General features: G+C 38.0%; 2 protein-coding genes across 5 annotated transcripts in view; one reads left to right on the forward strand and one right to left on the reverse strand.

Moving 5' to 3' along the window:
• Positions 1 to 21,749, forward strand: part of PIGF (phosphatidylinositol glycan anchor biosynthesis class F) — an 81,007-nt gene extending 59,258 nt beyond the window's left edge. For 3 of the 4 annotated variants that reach the window (XM_059659928.1, XM_059659927.1, XM_059659929.1), the window contains exons 4-5: positions 156 to 272; positions 21,434 to 21,749. In XM_059659928.1, coding sequence (XP_059515911.1) covers positions 156 to 272; positions 21,434 to 21,662 — 346 coding nt within the window. In that variant the 3' untranslated portion in view covers positions 21,663 to 21,749. Of the gene's footprint in view, positions 1 to 155; positions 273 to 12,197; positions 12,307 to 21,433 lie in introns of all 4 variants that reach the window. The other variant, XM_059659930.1, reaches the window with a different exon arrangement.
• Positions 18,793 to 23,161, reverse strand: part of RHOQ (ras homolog family member Q) — a 32,496-nt gene continuing 28,127 nt past the window's right edge. Inside the window, exon 5 of the mRNA XM_059659932.1 lies at positions 18,793 to 22,096. Within this exon, the coding sequence (XP_059515915.1) occupies positions 21,941 to 22,096 (156 nt within the window). The 3' untranslated portion in view covers positions 18,793 to 21,940. The remainder of the gene's footprint in view (positions 22,097 to 23,161) is intronic.

Below are 23,161 nucleotides of genomic sequence, written 5' to 3' on the forward strand. Positions count from 1 at the left end.
GTCATAATTTTGGTAGGACTCATGTTACCTTTCAAAGGAAAGTGCAAGAAAATATTATTATATTAAATCTATTTCTAAGTAACAAAGATTATGTATGTGTACATATGTGCTCCTTTAATACTTTTTAAAAAATTAATGAAGTTTCTTTTTCCTAGGCTGGTGTTGGAAACATTTTTATTTGCAGTGATCTTGTCTACTTTTACTACAGTACCTTGTTTGTGTTTGTTAGGACCAAACTTCAAAGCATGGCTAAGAGTTTTCAGTAGAAACGGGTAAGTTTTAATTTTATATTTTAGTGATTTGAAAAATATTTTAAATTAATGTATTTTTCTATTCATGGCATCTAGCTGATTATTTCATGAGTGTTTCTCAGCTTGTATTGTTCTCGGAAATGCATTAAGGGCCCACTGCAGTTGGGGACTGGAGAGAGGGAAGGAGTTGTAAGCACTTAAGGGAGATCCAGGCTGGCAGAACTACAGGCTCCTCCCTCTGCTTTAGCAAGATCAGCTCTGCATTTTTCCATATGGTAGAATTCCACTTAGCCTTTCGTTTGAAAAGGGGTTTCTGCTACCAGAGGTAATCTTTGAAAACCACTCCTCAGGGATAATTTGTCACTGTGATAAAAATTCGACAGATAAAATTGCTTCCTTATGTATTATAATGTAGAATTGGAGTCCACAATCTCAAAATGTTTAGTGTCATAATTGCCATTTCTTGTTTAGCCTCTTTTGTGATATGACACCTGAGTGCAAGTTTTACAGGATTTTACCTCCTCAGCAGCCATATATATTTTCAGCATAGCTAAATTAAAATTTTAGCTTCTTGAAAGGCATTGAGATGATTTGTATCAGAAATGGTTGGGGGGAAAAAAAGAAATGGTTGAGTCAAAATTAATAAAAATAGAAAGTTCCTTGGTGTCCATAATTTTGTCGTGTTTATCACCCAGTGGCAAAAATTCTTGAGCTCTTATTTCTCTGTGCCATGTGGTGCAAGCTCTATGTGTATTCTTTTTTTTTTTTTTTTTGTACATGTGTGTGGATTCTGAAGTGTCAGCCATGATTCTCTCCCTGTCCCTTGTTCACGGGACAAGAATGAAATGAGCAAACAATGTGAGGCTAGAATTGTGTAAATGAGACAGTAAGTACTGTAGGAACTGAGGGGTGGGAGACCACTGAAGAATGAGTTGGAGGAGGGATAATCTATGAAGGACTTGGATTAGGAGTATGAGGTTTGGGGAGACTGGGAAAAGGGAAAAACACCTCATGCTAAGGCAATGAATGAAACCATAGAAACTGAAATGAACATGGTATTTTTGTGGGATTTGAGAGGGAACAGCCCACCTGGAGCAGAGGATGCCTGATGGGTATCGAGGCTCCATAAATTACTGACTTTTTGTTTTTGAAATGAATACTGTTTGTTCCCCCTTCCGAACCATCTAGTGTTCATAACACCTCTAGAAAAAAAAAGTGTAAGTATTAAAAACTTTTCCCCATATTGTTACCACAATATCCCAAATGGCATTGATTTCTTTTAGCATTTTAGTTTGAAAAATTTAAACAGTGGAAACCGGTTAAACCTTATTGGTTTTATTTGGTGATTTATCCAGCTTTGAATTTTGTTTCTGATAATAGTGTATTTGGGGGAGACATCTGATTCCTGCTATAATATGACATATGCAGTCCTAAAAATCTCTGCACTATGCAAACTTGGGCAATAAAAAATCTCATAAAGAAAGGTGGGAACTTAATAAAAATGGTAGGGACAGTTTTAGACATGTTAGACATGTTAAGAAATGCCTAATTATTGTAATAAATGTGGCACTTTTCCTTGGGAAAAACCTTGAAATTTGCTTTTGCAAGTAGGTGTGGCAATGGTTGCCTCTTGTAAATCATTATAACTTTGACCCAGCAATCCACTTCTAGGATATTATCATAGACTAGTGGCCCAGTGCACGAAATTCATGTACGGGGAAGGGGGGTGGGGAGGGTCCCTCAGCCCAGCCTGCACCCTCTCCAATCTGGGACCCCTGGAAGGAGGTCCTACTGCTGGTTTACAGGGATCGGGCCTAAACCGGCAGTCAGACATCCCTTTCACAATCCGGGACTGCTGGCTCCTAACTGCTCACCTGCCTGCCTGCCTGATTGCCCCTAACCACTCTGCCTGCTGGCCTGCTCATCCCCAACTGCCCCCCGCTGCTGGCCTGCTTGCCCCCAAATGCCCCCCCTCCAGACTGATCACCCCACCCCTAACTGCCCCCCGTGCCAGTGTGCTTGCCCCCAACTGCCCCCCTGCTGGCCTGCTCACTCCAAACTGCCCCCCCCCGCAGTCCTGATCACCCCCAACTGACCCCCACTGGTGGCCTGCTTGCCCCCAACTGACCCCCCTGCTGGTCTGCTCACCCCCAACTGCGCCCCCTCCACCCCCGTCAGCCTGATCACCCCCAACAGCCCCTCCCCCACCAGCCTGATCACCCACAACTGCCATCCCATCCTGGCCTGATCACCCACAACTGCCCTCCCCTCTTGGCCTCTAATCGCCTCTACCTCGGCCCCGCCACCATGGCTTTGTCCAGAAGGTCTCCTGGAAGGTCTCCCAGTCTAATTAGCATATTACCCTTTTATTAGTATAGAGGCCTGGTGCACGGGTGGGGGCCGGCTGGTTTGCTCTGAAGTGTGTCCTGGATCAGGGTGGGGGTTGCCTTGGGGTGTGGGATGGCCTGGGCGAGGGGCCTGTGGTGGTTTGCAGGCCGGCCATGCCCCCATGGGGTGAGGGTCCCCACTGGAGGGGCGTGGCCAGCCTGGGTGAGGGGCTGAGGGCCATTTTCAGGCTGGCCATACCCCCTTCAGGGTGGGGGGTCCCGCTGGTGTGCCTGGCCAGCCTGAGTAAGGGGCTGAGGGCTGTTTTCAGGCCAGCCACGCCCCCCAGCGACCCAGGCCCCCAGCCACTCCTTCAGCAGTGGCCAGGGCAGGTGGGAAGCTTGGCTTCCTCCATCGCCAGGGGCAACCCAAGCCTCCTGCTTGCTCCAGCTCCATGGCCACCGCCATCTTTGTTGGGTTAATTTGCATACTCACCCTGATTGGCTGGTGGGCGTAGCAGAGTGATGACCAATTTGCATGTTTCTCTTTTATTAGTGTAGATATATTGACATATCTATAAAATATTGACTATAGATTATTCCTTGCAGCTTTGAAAATAGTCTAAATGTTCTTTAATAAGATGGATCACATTTAATTTAATCTATACCATGGAATACTATGCAGTTGTTAAAAAACAATCAAGTCTTTATTTATTAAAATGCTGTTAAGTGGAAAAGAGCAAGGTGAAGAAATGTGTATATGATGCTACCATTTATGTAAAAAGTTGAAGGATAGAATAAATATGCCTTATGCCTTTGGAAGAATACACAGAAAACTAATATAGCATCCATTGACTGGGGAGGGGATCTGAGAAGCTAGAAGACAAGATAAGGAGACATTCCACTAACTACCCTTTGGTATCTTTTGAATTTGAACTATATTCATGTACTACATGGTCAAAATGAAAATTTTAAATGAGTAGGATTTTGCCAATAATTAACTTATTTTTCAGTAATTGAGAAAGTTAGATCTGTAGCCAGAATCTGTTAGATTTCTCTGATGCCACCTAACTTTCAGTAGACTACAAAAATATCCTTCTAAAATTTCTAACATACAACCAGATAACAGTTCAGTTGCTAGAAAAATATGACTAAAAATAATCAATATGTAATATAAAACATTTTCGTTAATATCACACAGGGCATGGCATGAAATAGTAATATGCAAAAATACTTTAATAATTTCTAAAGCATTTTCATATATGTTATATCATTTAATTCTCACAGTAGTTTAGTGAGATACTCCTATTTCACCATTTTCTAGATGAAGGTATTAGAAAGCTAAGTGATTCACCAAAGTCCAATAGCCAGAAAGAGGTAGCGATAGGACTTGAATCCGCATCGTCTGATGGTGTAGAAATTTTTAGAAGACTCCACTAGTTGAGGGTCAGAAAACGAATTCCTATCTTGTCTTCACTACTGGCCCATGTTAGACAAGCTATTTAACATTACAGATCCTCATATATAATATTAGAATAATATGAATTTGTACTTTCCAGGATTATTGTCAGAACTGATGAAACGAGTGAAATCAAATAGTAAGTGCTCAAAAAATGTTTATCTGGTGGATTAACAAATGTCAGGGAGCATTTTTGTAACTCAAACTTCCAGTTTGTTTGTCTTAGTAGCCCTTCCTGGTCCAGGTAACAGACCCAGGAGTGCAACCATGAAGAAGGAGGAACCGTTTTTCAGTTCTTTGAATGTAAAATTAATTTGAACTTTTTCGTAAGAGGGGAACTTAATTCTTCCTGTCTCCATCACACATCACTAGTTCACCTTTCTCCTAGCACTTTCATCACACTTCAAGAATCAACACTAATAAAAGAGAAAAATGGTAATTGGCGTACGAGCTACCCTTTTCATTGGCTTATCAGGGCTATATGCAAATTAACTGCCAACTAAGATTGGCAGTTAACTGCCAACTAAGATTGGCAGTTAACTGACAACAAGATGGCGGTTAATTTGCATACGTAGGCACAATGCAGGGAGGCGAAAGGGAAAGCAGGAAGAAGCCCCCTGCCACTGACAGTGATCGGAAACCCAGGGGGCCGCCTTTGCCCTGCCCCCCAGCCATAATCGTAGAATCAGGCGCCTTTTCTGCCCTGGCCAGTGATAGCAGGAAGTAGGGGTGGAGCCAGCGATGGGAGCTGGACACGGTCGAAGCTGGCAGTCCCGGGAGCTAGGGGTCCCTTGCCTGGGCCTAAAGCGAAGCCCACGATCGTGGGGCCGCTGCAGCTGCGGGTCCCCGCTGCCCGGGGCGGATGCCTAGGCCAGAGGCGTCAGGCCTGGGCAAGGGGCCGATCCTGCGATTGGAGGGTGATGGGGGTCAACGCCTGAGGGCTCCCAGTATGTGAGAGGGGGCAGGCTGGGCTGAGGGACACTCCCCCCCCCCCACACACACCCAGTGCACGAATTTCGTGCACTGGGCCCCTAGTTTAGAATAAAAAGCATGTCAAATTTTGAATGACTTAGGAAATAATTAACCCGATAGGTTAACTTGTTTAATGTTAGAGTTGGCCTTAAATGTTCACTGTTAGGCAAAAATCTTTTTAAAATTCAAAGATCTGACTCTTTTGCAGTGAAAATATGAAATACCCACAAAAAAACAATTACTTTTGTGTTATTTTGAAATTGTTCCATTATACAGTTCACATTATTTATGTTAGGTCAGGACTTTAATTTCAGAGAATTCTATTGTTATTTAAAGAGATTACACAAAACATGAATATGTTTTTTCCTACCCAGTAATTATTTACAGAAATTTAAGTTCAGATTTGAAGTTCTTACGTTGTAGTTTAATTAATAAAAGTATTTAAACTACCTTAAAGTACTGATTAAAGATTTCAGAGCTTAAAATATTTTTATTATTCATCCTGTGTTTTAGTGTATAAAACATGGTGGAGTTTTTGTTTTGTTTGTGTAAAGCTGGCCCTTTTAGTATTATTGAAATATGATCATTTAGATGTTCAGTATGAACAGGCCAATTTTGAATTGGGTTTGACATCTCACTCAGTATTTTATACTACTTTTAAGTGAAATAAGTATTGCATCCTAATTTTCTTAATGTACTTATTTGCATGTTTAAATTAAGTAGATAATATCAGTTGAAGACTGACAAACACAAAAGTTTTCATTGTGTTGGAATTATATCCCAAGAGTAAAGGACCTTGGGATATTATCAAGATTTAATACATAATTAAATAACACTATTCTAACAAGACTTTCCCTTAAAGTAAATACAAAATTATTCCAGATTTTTTTTTAAAATGTTGTTTTAAAGAGACCTTTAATGAAGGTAGAAAAGTAATTTGGTTTCTTAAAAAGTTCTACCAACTTTTTGGTGCGCTTATTACTGAATGAATGTACTCAATTTGTACTACTTTAATTCAGTTTGTTGCCTTTGTGTTATAGTTATTATGGGTTTTTTTCATTTGTAGACTTTCTTCTAAAGGAAAATAATAATCCCACTATCTTAAACCTGTATTTGTCATTGGAGTTTGCTTTTTGACTTATTAGTTCGTTTATGTTGTTAGGTAAATGTTTAAGTGAGAATCTGATCACTTTTGGTGAAGTGAAAAAATGGAATTTCTGCATAGGTGCCTGAATCTGTAGTTATCTTGCCAAGGTAAAGACAGTTAGCAGGACCTATTTGTAGACCAAAACAACAAGCCTTTTTCTCTCACCTTTGTACTGAAGTGGATTTTATGTTGGAAAAACCACTGTGGACATTAAGAGTGAAAAGGTCTGAATGATGAAAAATATATACATATTAAAAAATAGGCAATTTCACCTTAATGTGGGCATAGAAATTCAGTGGCAAAGAGGGATTGGTTTTAATATTCATTCAGTGGCTAAGGGGAAAGTTTACATAGAATTCTATAAAATATATTTAGCCACTAGTGCCGGGAGCCGGTCCATGCTTGCTGTTTCAAGGGACCTGGCATATATGGCATACTGTTCTTAATATGTTTGCTCACCTTCTTGGCACTATGTGTTTTAACCAAGGTCTCTGAGAAAGGTTGTTTCCCCAGGTAGGGATTTTCCCCTGAAGTTAGGGAGGGAATAAAACCCCTCAACTAAGTGCCAGGCGGGTAATTAATCACTTTAACTACGAACAATCATGCTTAAGCTACATAATCTTTACTCCCTGGAATGGAGATAAGAAATGCCCTAACCTTTGTAATAGAGATTGATAGGATTGAATCAACTGGTATAAATACATATGTAACAAGACAGAAAGAGACAGAACTTTAGAAGACAGAACTTAGAAGACAGAACCAAGAGAGACAGAACCTAGGCACAGAACCTACACAGAACGTTCTCTAGAGACAGAAGAACTTCGCTGGAGAGAACATGGTAAAAGATACTGGACAGAAACTGGCCTCAGAACCTAGAGACAGAACCTAGCGAGAGAACATGGCAAAAGATCATGGACTGAACCTGACTACAGAAATTGGCAAGCGAACCTGACTAGAACCTGGTGACTGAACCTGGCTGGAGAACCTGGACAGAACCTGGCTGGAGAACCTAGCGAGGGAACATGGCTACAGAACCTGGCTGGAGAACCTGGAGAACCTAGCAAGAGAACATGGACACAGAACCTGGCTGGAGATCCTAACCAGAACTTCGCTGGAGATCCAGACCAGAACTTCGCTGGAGATCCTGGCTAGAGATCCTGGCTAGGCTGCTGATCAACTGAACACTGTCTCCATGTCATTCCTTCTTCGCCGACTCCGTCCACACCTTTGGGGGCCCCTGGACCTGCTGGGTTTGGACCCCAGCACACTAGGAGGAGTTGTGTGGTGTCTCTTTTTAAAATGAAGAATGAACAGTTAAAAAGATCAACTCCATCTAAACAAGCACTGTTTTGATGACAGTCTGTCCAGCCACAGTGTTTAATGTGAACTACCTCAGGTACCTGATACAGTATTTGGCATTCAAAATATTCTATTTACTTCAATTAATATTTGGCATAATGAATTTCAGTGGAGTCAGTGTGGCCAGTTACTTGGGGCTCATTGACATGAAAATTGATCTGTAATATTGCTCATTATTTACTGAACAGTGAGCCATTTATAGTAATTCTCAGCCTTATTGACTATGTGTATACATTCCTTAATTATGAAAAAATTAGCCAATAACCATAGAATTCAGATGACTTTATTATGGAAACTTGTAAAATAAGAATAAACCAATGTTAATATTGCTATAAATTAGTTAATAGGAAGGAATTTATTTTTTATTTATTTTTATCTTGTTTATTACAAGAAACACATATAAAATTTTAAATAATGGAAATATATAGAAAGTTAAAGATCTTGGTAATCCTATCAAAGAAGCAGCTATTAGTAACATTTTACATATTCTAATTTTGTCTATGCATATAACATATGTAATTTGAAAACAAAAATGGCTACACTATCACTGCTCTTATCACTTGCTTTTTTCATTTATTATAAATGTCTTTCATTATATGTGTGTATATAAACTACATCTTCTTGCATAGTATTCTTAGTATATCTTACCCTATAAGCAATGGAAAACTTCAGCTTATTTTGATATGAACAATAAGGAACAATAAGGAAACTGATTATGTCACATAGCAGGTGGTGTGGTTCTAGATAGATAGTCAAGGTGTGGCTGTGCTTCTCACTGATACTCCTGGTTCTCATCCTTGGGCTAGTAGTGAGATGATAGCAGCTCTCATCCGTGAGTTTTCCTAAACTAATCATTGGGAAGGAGAATGGGATCGCCATTATTTAATTATTTTAATCATCAGAGATGAGATGTATGTTGGGCAGTTAATCATTATTACAAGTATTCCATACAGTTTCTGTAACTAGTTTGCTATTGAGATTATTATCACATTTTATTTTTATTTTTATTTTTTTTTGAGGATCAAACCTGCAACTGGGGCATATGCCCCTGACCAGAATTGAACCTGGGACCCTTCAGTCCACAGGCCAACACTATCCACTGAACCCAACTGGCTAGGGCTATAACATTTTTTAAAAAATAAATCTTTATTGTTCAGATTATTACAGTTGTTTCTCCCCCCCGCCCCCCCATCCATAGGTGTATGATTTTTGGCCAGACTCTTCCTGCACCTCCCACACACCCTTCCCCCGGAGAATTGTCAGTCCACTTCCTTTCTATGCCCCTGATTCCTTTCTATTCACCAGTTTATTCTGTTCATCAGATTTTTTATTCACTTGATTTTTAGATTCACTTGTTGATAGATATGTATTTGTTGTCACTTTGTTGTTCATAATTTTTATCTTTACCTTTTTCTTCTTCTTCCTCTTCTTAAAGAATACCCTTCAACATTTCATATAATACTGGTTTGGCGGTGATGAACTCCTTTAGCTTTTTCTTATCTGTGAAGCTCTTTATCTGACCTTCAATTCTAAATGATAGCTTTGCTGGGTAGAGTAATCTTAGTTGTAGGTTCTTGCTATTCATCACTTTGAATATTTCTTACCACTCCCTTCTGGCCTGCATACTTTCTGTTGAGAAATCAGCTAACAGTCGTATAGGTACTCCCTTGTAGGTAAATAACTGTTTTTCTCTTGCTGCTTTTAATATTCTCCCTTTGTCTTTTGCCCTTGGCATTTTAATTATGATGTGTCTTGGTGTGGTCCTCTTTGGATTCCTTTTGTTTGGGGTTCTCTGCGCTTCCTGGACTTGTAAGTCTATTTCTTTTACCAGGTAGGGGAAGTTTTCTGTCAATATTTCTTCAAATAGGTTTTCACTATCTTGCTCTCTCTCTTCTTCTTGCACACCTATAATTCGGATGTTGGTACGCTTGAAGTTGTCTCAGAGGCTCCTTGCACTATCTTCATATTTTTGTATTCTTTTTGCTTTTTGCTTTTCTGGTTGGTTGTTTTTTGCTTCTTCGTATTTCAAATCTTTGACTTGATTCTTGGGATCCTCTAGTCTGCTGTTGGATCTCTGTATATTCTTTATTTCAGCAGTGTATGCTTAATTTCTAATTGGTCCTTTTTCATATCCTTGAGGGTCTCACTATATTTCTTGGAGGTTTCTAGAAGATTATTGAGTAGCCTTATAAACCATGGTTTTGAACTCTATATCCAGTATTTTGCTTTCCTCCATTTCTTTCATTTGTGACCTGTTTCTTTGTCTCCGCATTTTGGCTGCTTCCCTGTGTTGATAGAATGGCTTTGTGTGCTAGGTGTCCTATAGGGCCCAGTGGCTCAGTCTCCCCAATTACCTGAGGTGGACACTCTTGGTGCACCCCTTTGTGGGCTTTGTGCACAGTCTTGTTGTAGTTAAGCCTTGATTGCTGTTGGTAACACTGATAGGAATTGACCTCCAGGTCAATTGGCTGTGAGGACCAGTTGTGTCTACAATGGGAGAACTTCTGTGCTGAAGACACCCTTATGGGGCAGGACTTGCTTCAGTGGGGCTTTGGCGCTCACTGAGTCTGCCCCCTGAGTGTGTCTCTTATGGATGTGAAGAGTTGTGGTAGATGTGAAGATGGTGTGGTAGCCTGCCCATGTGAAGTGTGAACAAGATGAAAAAAATGGCATGGCAACCCTAAAAACACACTATAGAAAAAGAAGAAAAAGGCATGCAGAAGACAAAGAATCCAGCTTAGAAGAAAACACTACACACAAAGCAAAAAAAACTACATAGTTTATCATAGAAAAATGTTATTAAGGATATGAATTTAATTAAATAAGAGCTCAAAGATGAGATAACGAAACAAAATGAGGTGGAGATTCCAAATTAATGAAATAAATTGAGAATCCAAACCACACTATTACAAATCATAAGTTAGAAACATAGATAAATTAGAAAATCAAGTTCCAGCATGGAGAAAAGATTTGAGCTAATCAAAATAAATGAGAGGTGGAGAGAGGGTTTGGAAGAACAAAGCAATTCAAGAAGAAATAATAAATATAGGGAATAGACAAAGGAAATAAACTTAAGATGAGTTAGTGCACCTAAAATGTAAAACAAAAAATAACTCAAAGAAAAGGTAGAAGTAGTTTTCCCAAATGAAGGAATTACTCAGTTTGTATATTAAGAGGCTCACTATATCCTATATAATAAAAGCCTAATATACTAAGTGTCTGGTCATCTTGTTGGCTCTTCCAACTAATCAAAGTATAATATGCTAATGATATGCTAAGGCTGCTCAACCACTTGCTATGGTGCGCACTGACCACCAGGGGCAGACGCTCAACACAGGAGCTACCCCCCCGTGGTCAGTGTGCTCCTACAGGGGGAGCACTGCTCAGCCAGAAGCCGGGCTCATGGCTGGTAAGTGCAGTGGCTTCCGCCTCCGCGGCAGCACTAAGGGTGTCCCATGGAGTGGGCCCAAGCTCTGTTAGTTGGACATCCCCTGAGGGCTCCCGGACTGCGAGAAGGCGCAGGCCAGGCTGAAGGACACCCCCCCCCCCAGTGCACTAATTTCGTGCACCGGGCCTCTACTAAAGAAAATAATTGAATGAATTGGGGTTACAGAATAGAATATATTTATTCATTAATATATTTATAAAAGATTAATATAAGCAATAGGAGTTATACAGTGGGATCTGGGCCGAAAAAAACAAATCTTTAAGTAAAAGAAAATTTCAAGACCTGAGATTGTGGATTAAGAAGGCCCATGTAGCCCTAGCCGGTATGGCTCAGTGGATAGACCGTCGGCCTGTGGACTGAAGGGTCCCAGGTTCGATTCCAGTTAAGGGTACATGCTCGGGTTGTGGGCTCGATCCCCAGTAGGGGGCGTGCAGGAGGCAGCCGATCAGTGATTCTCTCTCATCATTGATTCTCTCTCCCTCTCCCTTCCTCTCTGAAATCAATAAAAAAATATTTTTTAAATCAAGGCCCATGTATTTCCAGCATAATGTATGAGAAGACAGCCACTTCAAGACACATTATTGTGAAATTTTAGATAACCAGTAATAGATGATTCTAAGGGGTTCCAGAGGGGGGTGGTGAGGAAAACATGTTCCCCAGAGAAGTCTAGGAGCCAGAATGACTGAACCTCTCAGGTGGGAATCAAAACAATGGAGCAATGCCTTCAAAATCCTGAAGCAAATGATTTCCAAAATTATAGTCATCATTTTAAAACATCTCTAAAATCTATTTTCCATGTACCCTTTCTCAGGAATCTATTGAAGGAGATACTTAAAAAAAAAAGCGGGGGGGGAATAGGAGGAGGAAGTCTTGGAATCTAGAAAACTGGAGACTCAAAATCACTGAGAAGCAAAGGGAATTTACAAGGTGATGGTGTAGCAGTTGCTTCTGGGGAAAGGAACCAGTAGTGATAAGGGCAGGAGGAAGACTTAGATTTCATTGCAAATGCACTCTCATTTTGTCCGACTTATACTGTGTGCATGTGTTAGCTTTTCAACTGAAAAATGCTTTCTTCTTGCCAATTGTTAATAGTTCATGGTAAGTATATGTCAATTTGAGGTGCCTATTTTAAATGAACAGAGTATGTATGCATAGTGTTAACTTGTGCTTCTGTTTGTTAGATTCTGCAGCAGCTAAGATATATACCACCAATAATTTACATGCTTGTGTTTTACAGAGTTACGTCCGTTTGGGAGAATAGTCTCCAGATCACCACACTTTCTAGTTTTCTAGGAACATGGCTTGGAGCCTTTCCTATTCCACTCGATTGGGAAAGGCCATGGCAGGTTGGTTTTAGCTACTTAAAGCTACAAGATAAATGTTTTTACAATCATAAAACTGATGACGCTAACATAGATTTGATTTATTTATTTATTTATTTATTTATTTATTTATTTATGTAAATTGTTTTGTTTAATGAAGTAGCAGTGATGGTTCTATCTTCCAGGACAATTTTGCTTTTTTTCTACATATATAGGTGAATAAACAAGCTTAGTTAAAAAAAAGCTAGAAGTTGCAGGAATTCCCTATTTTTAACCTTGATATTCATTGCCTTTGTGGCCTTAGAGTCATACTTTTGTTAATGTGATTGATGGCCAAATTATGTTGATCTTGAAATATTTTTTAAAAGCATGTAGCAAAGTGGGTTTTTAAAAGGGGTACATGATATAGATGGAAGCTCATTAACATCAGGTTTTCGGTTTCCTATCCCAAAAGGATTTGGCTAAATAAGCTAGGTAAAGCACTATGAGATAAGTGTTCTTTTTATCCCCATTTTACAGATGAAGAAACTGGTACCAAGAAGATATGTAATATTTTAGAGTTCACTGAGCTAGTAATGCATATATCATTATTTAATTTTTAATGGCTTAGTAGTATGCCATTATAGAGTTATTCTAAAATTTATTTAACAAACTCACTATTGGTCTTTTAGGTATTGTCAATATTTTACTATTATAAACAGTGTTATCATAAACATCTTTGACTCTGTATCTTCACAGATTTTCCCAATTATATCCTTAAGATAATTTTCCCTAAATGGAATTGTGCTTTTAAAAATATATTTTTCTTTTTCCAACATGAAGAAAGATTTTTTCTGATTACAGAGACTGTATATACACTGTATTTAGAAAACTTAAGCAATATTAATAGTTACAAAGAAAGTAAAAATTACTCAATATCCAGCCACTTAGATGTCTTTAAACTTTGGACTTTAATACTACTATCTCCAAAATGGAATTAAACCAGATAACCAAATTTCTTCTGAGCATACTTATTTCTTAAAAAGCAAAATTGATTGAGATTGTCTTTAAAACAATTTAAAGTTATTTTAAAAATATTTGTACTTATTCCCATCAGATACCAGATAAATGAAGCATTGTTATATTTTAAAATCCTTTTTGTTTTCTCTGGTCTTATTAGGTTAAAAATTTAATATTTGGGAAACATATATTTATTTTCCACAGTCACAGATGCCACAGATAATTTTTTCATAAATTGAAGCTAGGGATCATAAGGAATATAACTAAGTGAATTACTACAAATAATGCTAGAGTGAGGGATGAAATTAAAATTATGGATTTAATTGTTGAAGAGGAGCCTGTTTTTAGGTTATGTGGTATTTCTGTTATCGAAGGTATTAAGCAGTGTTTTGGTAGACCAAAATAAAATATTAATTTATATGAATATCCACATTCCAAACATGGATAAAAAACTGTAATACTTAACTGACTTAAAACGGTTTTGTTTATTTTTTTTTAATCCTCACCCAAGGATATTTTTCCATTGATTTTTAGACAGAGTGGAAGAGAGAGGGATAGAGAGAAACATCAATGTGAGAGAAACACAAGGATTGGTTGCCTCCTGCACACGCCCTGAACAGGGCCTGGGCTGGGAGGAGCCTGCAACGGAGGTACGTGCCCTTGACTGGAATTGAAACTGGGACCCCTCGGTCTGCAGGCCGACACTCTACCACTGAGCCAAACCGGCCAGGGCCAGAAAATGGTTTTGGATTTAAAAGGTGGGTTCATTGTAAGGCAGTCCTGTTGACAATGGTCTGCTCGCAGGACTTTCAATGTGAGAGAGAATAGTGCTTTCCAAATTAACTCATTTGCATGATTTTAGCAAGAACCATTTAGCATTACTTTGACAAAAAGTTCCAGACTGGAGACTACACATCTCACCACAGACAGCTGTTCCCAGGTATGTACTGTTCGGCATAGGAGAGTGGTAGAGAATACACGGATCAGTGCAGATTTACAACTAAAGAAATATGTCCACATGGGTAGATCATCTGTATGTACTCCTATATCAGACAATAGCATTTGCTTTAGGAACATCTGGAAAAACATCACAATCAAATTCAGAGGAAAATATGGTCATTTAAAACCAGTAGAAGTGTTAGCAGGCTTTGAAAGATGAATTGTCATGCAAATGCAAATTTGTGATAAGCACAATAAATAAAAACATTAAAAAAATAGCTTGCGAGGAGTTATAACTGGCTGCCTGGGTTTAACCTTCCTTTTTTACCTGAAAGAGCCAGTAATCCTAATGGTTGTTTTTTTGTTCTAAGTGTCCTAGGTCCTCTGATCTGCAGATAGGGTGGTTTCCCCATGATATCTGTGATGACATATATCTCTCCAAAAATTATATATTGCAACACATATTTTTAAAAATTTATTTAAAAATATTCTGAATGAAATAATCTTAGTTTGTACCTTAACAGCTTGGTTTATAGTAGAGGCTCAATAAATAGTTGTGAATGAATGGAGTCATTCATATGAGACTTAAGAATGACTACTGTAAGCAATAAAAAAATAAAAAAAATAAAATAGAAGAAAAAAAAAAAAGAATGACAGATGTCTCCTAGTGGTTGGTATAGAACCAATTTCTGTACTTACACTTCTTAAACTTATAAAAATGACAACTAGGAGCAGGAATCCCCCCCTTTTTTAAGGGGAGGGTGCATCTATAATAATCTATAATAATAAAAGGATAACATGCTAATTAGACTGGATATCAAGGACGTCATTTCGTACGTCCTGGATGAAGCCGAGGCCAGAGGGAAGCCCAGGTCCCGGGTGCCTGTGGGCGGCTGGAGGGAAGCCAGCCCAGGTCCTGGGTGCCAGAGGGAAGCCAGTGCCAGCAGCTGGGGGAAGGAAGGCCTACTCATGCATGAATTTTGTGCATCGGGCCTCTAGTATAGTAATACAGTGAATGAAGTGTGTATTCTCTTGTAAACTTCATACTCTCCAGACATTTCATGTAAAGAATAGCATGTATTAAAAATTACAGCATTGTGAAGGCAAGGGAATAGTTCCTACAGCAGGGTATTAACACTGCTCATGAACAAATTTATTTGTTCTAAACTGCTGGTTCTAATTATTACCTAGCAGTGTCAGTTACCTAAGAAATACTTATATTATTTATCACATAAGTTTAATTTTTTCAAGTTAGGACATGTGATATACAAAATTATACCAATGCATTGTACTTTACAACTTTCATGACAGTTTTAAAATACTATTTTATTAAGTACAATAGCTCCATGCTTTAAGTACAAGAGGTGCTGTTATTCCTGCATTGCACATTGAGAAACTGAGGCTCAGGTGTTCAGTGACCTGACCGGGGTTATACGGACAGTAAGTGGCTGACTTGGCACTGCAGACTCAGATCTTTCTCAGCTCACTGTCCCATGCTCCTTCCCAGAAAAGCAAACTAAAACTCCCAAGTAAAATATGAAGTATTTTTTAAAGTAGCCTAATAATTATTTCAAAACTTTCTGTTGAGTATGTATAACTAGTCTCAACAAAAATCATAATTATATAATAATAATTACCTAATAAATACCTGATCATCACTTTAGGAAATCTGCAGTTTATACCCTGCCAGTCAGTGACATATCAAACTAGCTGTTCCATAGAGTATCAGAAAGTGTGGGTATCACTTTAATGACATTACAAGGTTAAACATCTATTTGTACTTAATATATACTAAATGGACCTATATAATATTGTGCATTTTATAATTAAGTAAAATGTATTAAAATTGTTGACTCTCAAATCACAGAACAAACGCCGTCTACAGCACTGAAAATAATCCTTAAAATGAGGAAACCAAAAATGTAAAGGGTCATCATATTTCTTTGGCTACTAGAACAGTTAGTAAAAATACTTGTTAGAGCGATGGGGTTCTTAACCAGGAGTCCATAGATGGGCTTCAGAGGCCTGTGAACCCCTGAATTATAGGCACTTTGTATATATAGATGATATATCTGGATAGTGCTTGACAAGGAAGCATGAATTCTGTTAGGTATCATTTTTAAAATTTATTTTTAAAGTACTTAAAATTTGGGCAGGACCTTGTTTTTTAAATAGGAGCAGCTTTAGAAATCTCAGCTGTAAAGATTTGGGGAATGAGGACTTTCTGTATTGTAAAAACTTATACAGGATGGGGCAAAAGTAGGTTTACAGTTGTGAGTTCATGAAAGTTTATTCTTATTTATTCATTATTGTATTATTTTCCATACAAACAACTGTAAACCTACTTTTTCCCCATGCTGTATGTACCCATTAGGAATATGAACTAAAAGATTATCATCAAGTATAGCTCACATGTATTAGTCACTTGTACTGTGTGACAGGTACTGTTATAGGTGTGGTTGTAAATTCCGCATAGTGCATTCTCTCATATAGTCATTACAGCAACCCCAGGAGGTGAGTTTTGTGATGATCCTCATTTTGCAGATGAGAAACCATGGCACATAATGATTAGGTGACTTACCCAGAGTCACTTATTTAACAAGTGGCAGAGTTGAGACTCATTCAGTCTAATACAAAAACCAGTGTTCTTAATCCCTATTCTGTACTACTCAGAACATGCTTTGAAAAATATCGAATAAGCCTGGTGGTGTGGCTCAGTTCATTGGGGTGTCATCCTGTACACTGAAATGGTTGTGGGTTCGATTTCCAGGCAGGGCACATACCCAGGTTGCAGGTTCAATCCCTGGTCGGGGCGAGTACTGGAGGCAACTGATCAATGTCTCTCTCATAGTTTCTCTCTCTCCCCTTTCCTCTCTCTAAAAGAAAAAAATCAATTAAAAAAATCAAAAACTACATAGATATATTAGCACATTTCGCTTTCCTAAAATGAGCAGAGTTCTACAGCAGTGCCTGATCAGAGAGAGCAGTGTGGTCTTCAGGTGGGAATAAGCTTGTGTAATTTTGAAGAGCCTTTCAACCAGAAATATATCAGTTTGTTTAACAGAGAAAACACAAAATTATAACTGTGTTATTTATTAATAATTTTTTATCTTATAAGGATGTAATTGTTTTATTTCTGAGAAATTTCCAGATGCCATGTATCCAGAACCTATACTATTAGGCCATTGTTAAAGCTGATTATTTTAAGAGAACACTGACCTTTTCTAAGTGGTGAAAAATATGAATTATTTGGTATAAATGATAATAGTACACTAAGTACGATACTTTCTTCACATGATGTAACTGTTCATTTTTAAAAAATTTTTTTTGCTTGTTTTTCCTTTATTTTTATTTTTTTCCATCACCATTTATCCCCCTTGTACCCTTTCCCACCTCTATCCACCCCACTCCCTCCCCTGCAACGTTAATTTTAATAATTTTACCTACGTACATTGTATTATCTTTGTTATGCAACAGGGTTGTTTTTTTTCTCTATTTTATGATTTAAAATTTTTTTAAACTTATAAAAATTGGATAAAAAGATGACGGTCATTTTGGTGGCAAAGACTTGTGAATGACTTCCTTTACATGAATGTCTTTGAGTTTTCAATTTTCCTTAAACAAAACAAGATAATTAATTATACATAGCCATCTCAGATTACTACAATTTGGAGAAATATTTATAGCAATGCAGTGAATCGTCTGTTCAGTAGATGATACCATGTGTTGTTTTTGGTCCTTTTAGGCATGAAGAATGTTAAATAGAAACATCTTTATATGTGCGACAAGCAAATAGTTTTAAATACAAACTTCAAGATCTAGTTATGAAATACATGATTAAGATAGGATTATTTGACAGGTTAATAGGAATTCTGTTGCCATAGTATAGGTTTAAATTTTTAAAACAATTGTAAAAATGTTAATAAGAAATTGCTTGAGAAAAAACATTATTAGTGGGCAACCTCTCCCAACTCCCTTCAACTACTCCGTTTGCCATTCCCTATCTTGGTCTACAAAAATCAGAGAAGTTACCCTTGTATAAAGAAATTCTCTTTAAAAAGTGACCATGTTACAATTAAGGATCACTCAAGAAAGTCTGATCCATCACTAGGAAACAATCTCACAGCCAGTCCAATATTTTAATTTGCTGAAGGCATGGATTTCTTGAGACATTTAATAAATGTTCAAGAAGCTTTACTTCCTCATTAGACAAAACTTTTTAAACGATATTTGTTTCATTTCTGGCATTCCACCGGAGGTGATGTACACCAACTGCTTAAAGATTGTGTGTGTGAATGTCTGTATGTGTTTAGAAACAAAGAGCCACACTGAAATTACAAAGGGATTAAAATAGAATTTAGTAACCCAAAGTGGAATTTGGCTGGAATTCCCAAGGGGTTATATTTCTCCCTATTCTTGGACAGCATGCTTTTTAACAAAGTGCAGATGCTTACACTTGGCCAATGATGAATAGACTCACAGCATGAGAAACAGAGGAAAGAGTATTATCCCAAATGTTTACACAGGGTGTTAAATTAAACTACTAAGGTAAGAAGTTCAATGCTTTACATATTTAGTAAACTATGCATGTTATTTTATTTGCAACCCCATGTGTTAAGATGGGACACTGTTAAATTAACAATCACTTAAAAAACAACAACCAACAAACCAGTATTTAATTTGGTACTTAAAATTAATAATTAAAAATCAAATGGAAGCAATGTCTAAAGTAACTAAGATAATTCACAATAAAAACCATCATTCAGGCTCTGCTTTTGGAAATATGATAATTTGAAATCGGCTAACCTAAAATGTACCCTTAGAAATAGAATGAGGGTTAAGTTAGCAAAGTGTTAAATAAGATTTCAGGGAGCCACAAAAATTACTTATAAGAACTTCAGAACTGATTATATATAAAAAATATTAACTAAGTTTAAGTTCATTCATAGGTGACCTTATTTGAAGCAGTGTATTTGCACTCACTAGTAAAATTCAAGTCACTAAGGTTTTTTTGAAATATTTTATTTCCCAGATATTTCATTTCTTTGAATTAGTTGTTCAGTGACTAGTCTGAATTTCTATGAAGACCTAATGAAGATGTGTTTCTGGAAAGAAGGCAATTTTCTACAATCTGAAAACAAATGACTAGAAAACAAATCTTTGGTTTTTAGGAAAAGTGGCAGGAAGGATTTTGCAAAAAGAAATACTCAAGAACCAAAGCAATGGAAAGGCTCTTAGTAAGCAATGGGAAACTCCAAACCCCACCAAGGTCAACAGAGTACCTAAGGCACCTCTGGTCTGGATGATACAATCATCTTTGCTTAAAGTTCTAATAATCTATGCACAGGATTGTTCCATCTTAAGAATGTGAAGCTGAAAATAAAAATAATGTGAAGCTGAAAAGGTAATGGCCAACCATTGTTAATTGTGAAGAAGAGAATCATAAGAGTTGATAAAAGTGAGTGACATTGGAGACCACCTGTTCTACGTCCGTATTTATAGATGAGGAAACTGAGGCCCGTTCATGAAACAGGTGATGACAGAACTGTGTTTCCAGGTTCCTAAGTCTATTTCTCTTAGGGTAGGACAAATTCTAGATTTTAACTTTCATTGGCTAGTAAAACAAAACCAGGTGTGAGGAGTTCAGGGATGTGAGTTTGAGAAAAAGTAAATTCCTATCAAATCCCCAAAGACAGGTTGGAAATGCATAATACCTTACTGTCTTAATTCCTTTATACCATGTGTTGGACAACTTAGCTAATATACTAATTGATTTATACAATTCCTTTCAGTTCTATCTAAAACCAGCAAACCAAAAGTAAATGAGAACATTACATGAGATTCCTTTTAAGCATACATAAGGCCATGGTACTTAATATGAACTACCGCTTCATGGGAGAAAGAAGACATCCACTGTCCAGTTCTGAGAGAAAGCTCCTGACTAGTTACCCAGTAGACTCTCTACTCTTCAATGTGGAAGATGATGCTTATGTTTTTAAAAAATCTCTACAAAGCTCACAGACAAGCCAGTGCATCCTAGATTTGTGACTGATATGAGTATTTAAGGCTGTCATTTTCAAGTATAAAAGTTTAATGTTCCATTAACCAATCTATGCAGTAGACATAGCTATAAGCTCAAGTCATGGAAATTAACAGGAGCCTACCAAAGACAAAATCATAATTTTGGCAACAGCAAGTTTAAATGTAGAAAAGGCTGGGTGAGTGGGGGTGGGTGGGGGGGTGGAGAATGCATGGATGAGATTATGCCTTTCTGAACTGCATTGGTTTGTTCACACTGAAACTGTCTAACTCTGTTGTCTGTTGCATGGTATGTGGAATAAGGCAGATCCACAGCAGAAACTTAAATAGGTAACAGATGGTAATAAAATGGTACCCCTCTAACACGGTTCTATAGCCTGTTCCCCCAGAGAAAGGTTAGAAGTGGCTCAAGTATGCCAAATAAGCTTCACAGATAACATGAAGTTTTTAAAAACAGGGCCTTTCACCTAGGGACCAACATGCACTGTTTGTAGATGGAATAAATGAACATTATTTACTTCTGGCTTGGTGTAATATTGTGAAATGTAATGTGGCTGGAACAGAATGGGTGTCTGGAAGCTGGTATTTTGTTTAACTTACACTCTGGGCGTTTGACTTAAGTTGTAGTTCTGTAACTTCTACTAGGGTTCCAATATCTATCTGAAAGGTAACATCAGTTTTATAATGGAAGCAATTGCTTTGTTATAAATTGCATGTAACATGCTTATAATTCTAGGTCATTTCTCCTTAACACAATTTAAAGTTTCGTATGGTTTGGTCATCATACACACTTCTCATTTCATTTGATATACAAGCCAATTTGGAAATTCACAAACAAAATTACCAACTTCAGAGAGCTAAATTGAGTCCAAGATTATGGCAAAGTCTGACCCAAAATTTTAATTTGTAAGTTTAGCATGTGTCTCATGCAGTTTGGGAGCATCAAACTAAATCTACAGTCGCCAGAAGCCTTGTTACAGTTGAATGCACATTAACTAAAACGTGTACATTTTTTAGTGTTTGTGATAAATGCAGTTATGACCTTATTACACTTTTGGCATTCTTTAAGAAAGCACATTAAGCTTTAATATAGAAATATTTAGGTTACACTTAACTTGTGCTCAAGTAATAATAAAACATTTGTTCTCTTTGATCTCATACATTCTCTCCTCAGGTGTGGCCCATCTCCTGCACGCTCGGAGCGACCTTTGGCTATGTGGCTGGCCTCATTATTTCACCGCTCTGGATATACTGGAACAGAAAGCAGCTTACATACAAGAACAATTAAGTGGAACAAAGGAAGATTTTTTTTGTGTGCAGATTCCATAAAGACTGTGCAGAAATGTATATGGTCTAAGCCAGGCAGTCCCATTTACAGCACTGTTTTTTATGTAGTTACATGATGTGATTGTAGCTTTTTAAACTATGAAACCCCTGAGAGATTGTACCTTCTAGTTGAAATAAAGTATTTATAATAGATTGTGGCTTCAGATGCTGTTTGCTGCTTCTTGGACCTTTTAGAAACATTCTTAATGAACTTTATAGAATTCTGAGGACAGGGTTGTTTCTCATTCAAGTTTTAAACTGCTTCAGTATTTATAAGAGGTCTGGGTAGAGCTGTAGCATTTCATATGCTTTCTTAGAGAGAAATGGACAGTTTCGTTGGCCACTGAAGATGTTTTCACGTAATCAAACAACAGTTTATACATCTTGATCCTATTCTTTTTTTTACTGTATGTTTCTTTGGAGTTAAAATGGCTATGATAGCCTCATCAAAAACAGTCTTCAATCCCTTCTGGGTTAAAGCTGAACATTCCACATAGCAGCACGCTCCTATCTGGGAGGGAGAAAAAGAACAAACACAAATACATAAAATCTTTTTCCACAACTGGTATGACACAGACACCATTATAAGGAACATTAAAAATATACTAGTAGCTATGCAAAAAGAATGAAATCAAAATACTCAGAGATAGCTAACTGTTAAGTTACTAGTACTGTATATATCCTTCCAGACATTTTGGGAATAATTCATCAAACATTTACTGAGTACCTACCCTATGCCAAGCACTGCTTTAGGTGCTGGGGATACTGTCAGTGAACTAAACAATTGAGCCAGGTCCCTGCTGTGTGATGCTTACATTTGCTTAAGTTAAGATCTGGGGTAATATTTAGGTTAACACTTAAATAGGGATGGTGGCACATGCTCTGGAGAAAAAGATAGCAGAGTGAGGAAGATGGGGAGAGCAGAGGGCGGTGGTGGTGGTCGGAAAGCTCTACAAGGTGACGTGAGCAGTGAGGGATAACTAGAGGAAGCATATCTAGGCAGATGGAGCCCAGGTGCAAAGGCCCCGATGGAGGAGCTTGCTTGGAGCGATCCAGGAACGCTAAAGAAGCCACAGTGGCAGGAGTGAGTGAGTGAGGGTCAGGGAAGGGTGGTGGATGGCAAGAGATGAGGTCAGTGAGGTGGCCTTGAGGCCACTCTAAAGACTTTGGCTTCTACATTGGGGGAAACCATTCATTCATTGAAAATGTAATGAGCACTTTTATTTGCCAAATGAGAGAATATAGTAAAGAATAAAAAAGTCTCTACTGGTGAAGCTTCCATTTTAGAGGGAGAAGACCATGAACTAATAAATACAGAGGTAGAATGTCACAGGGTATTATGTGGTCTGCAGAAAAATGGAGAAGTGAGATAGGTAATGAGTAGGGATGAAATCAAAGCAAGGTCTCATTGACAAAGTGATTGAGCAGAGATCTGAAAGGAGAAAGAATAATGTTCCAGAGGGAAGAACATTCCAGGCAGAGCGAGCAGCAAAATTCCAAGCCCTGAGGCAGAAGGGAATAACAAGGAGCTCACGTGCCTGAGTAGGCAGAGAGGTACCAGGGGCCACAGTGAGGA

The sequence above is a fragment of the Myotis daubentonii genome, chromosome 12 (genome assembly GCF_963259705.1).
Source record: "Myotis daubentonii chromosome 12, mMyoDau2.1, whole genome shotgun sequence".
In the NCBI taxonomy this organism is placed as follows: Eukaryota; Metazoa; Chordata; class Mammalia; order Chiroptera; family Vespertilionidae; genus Myotis; species Myotis daubentonii.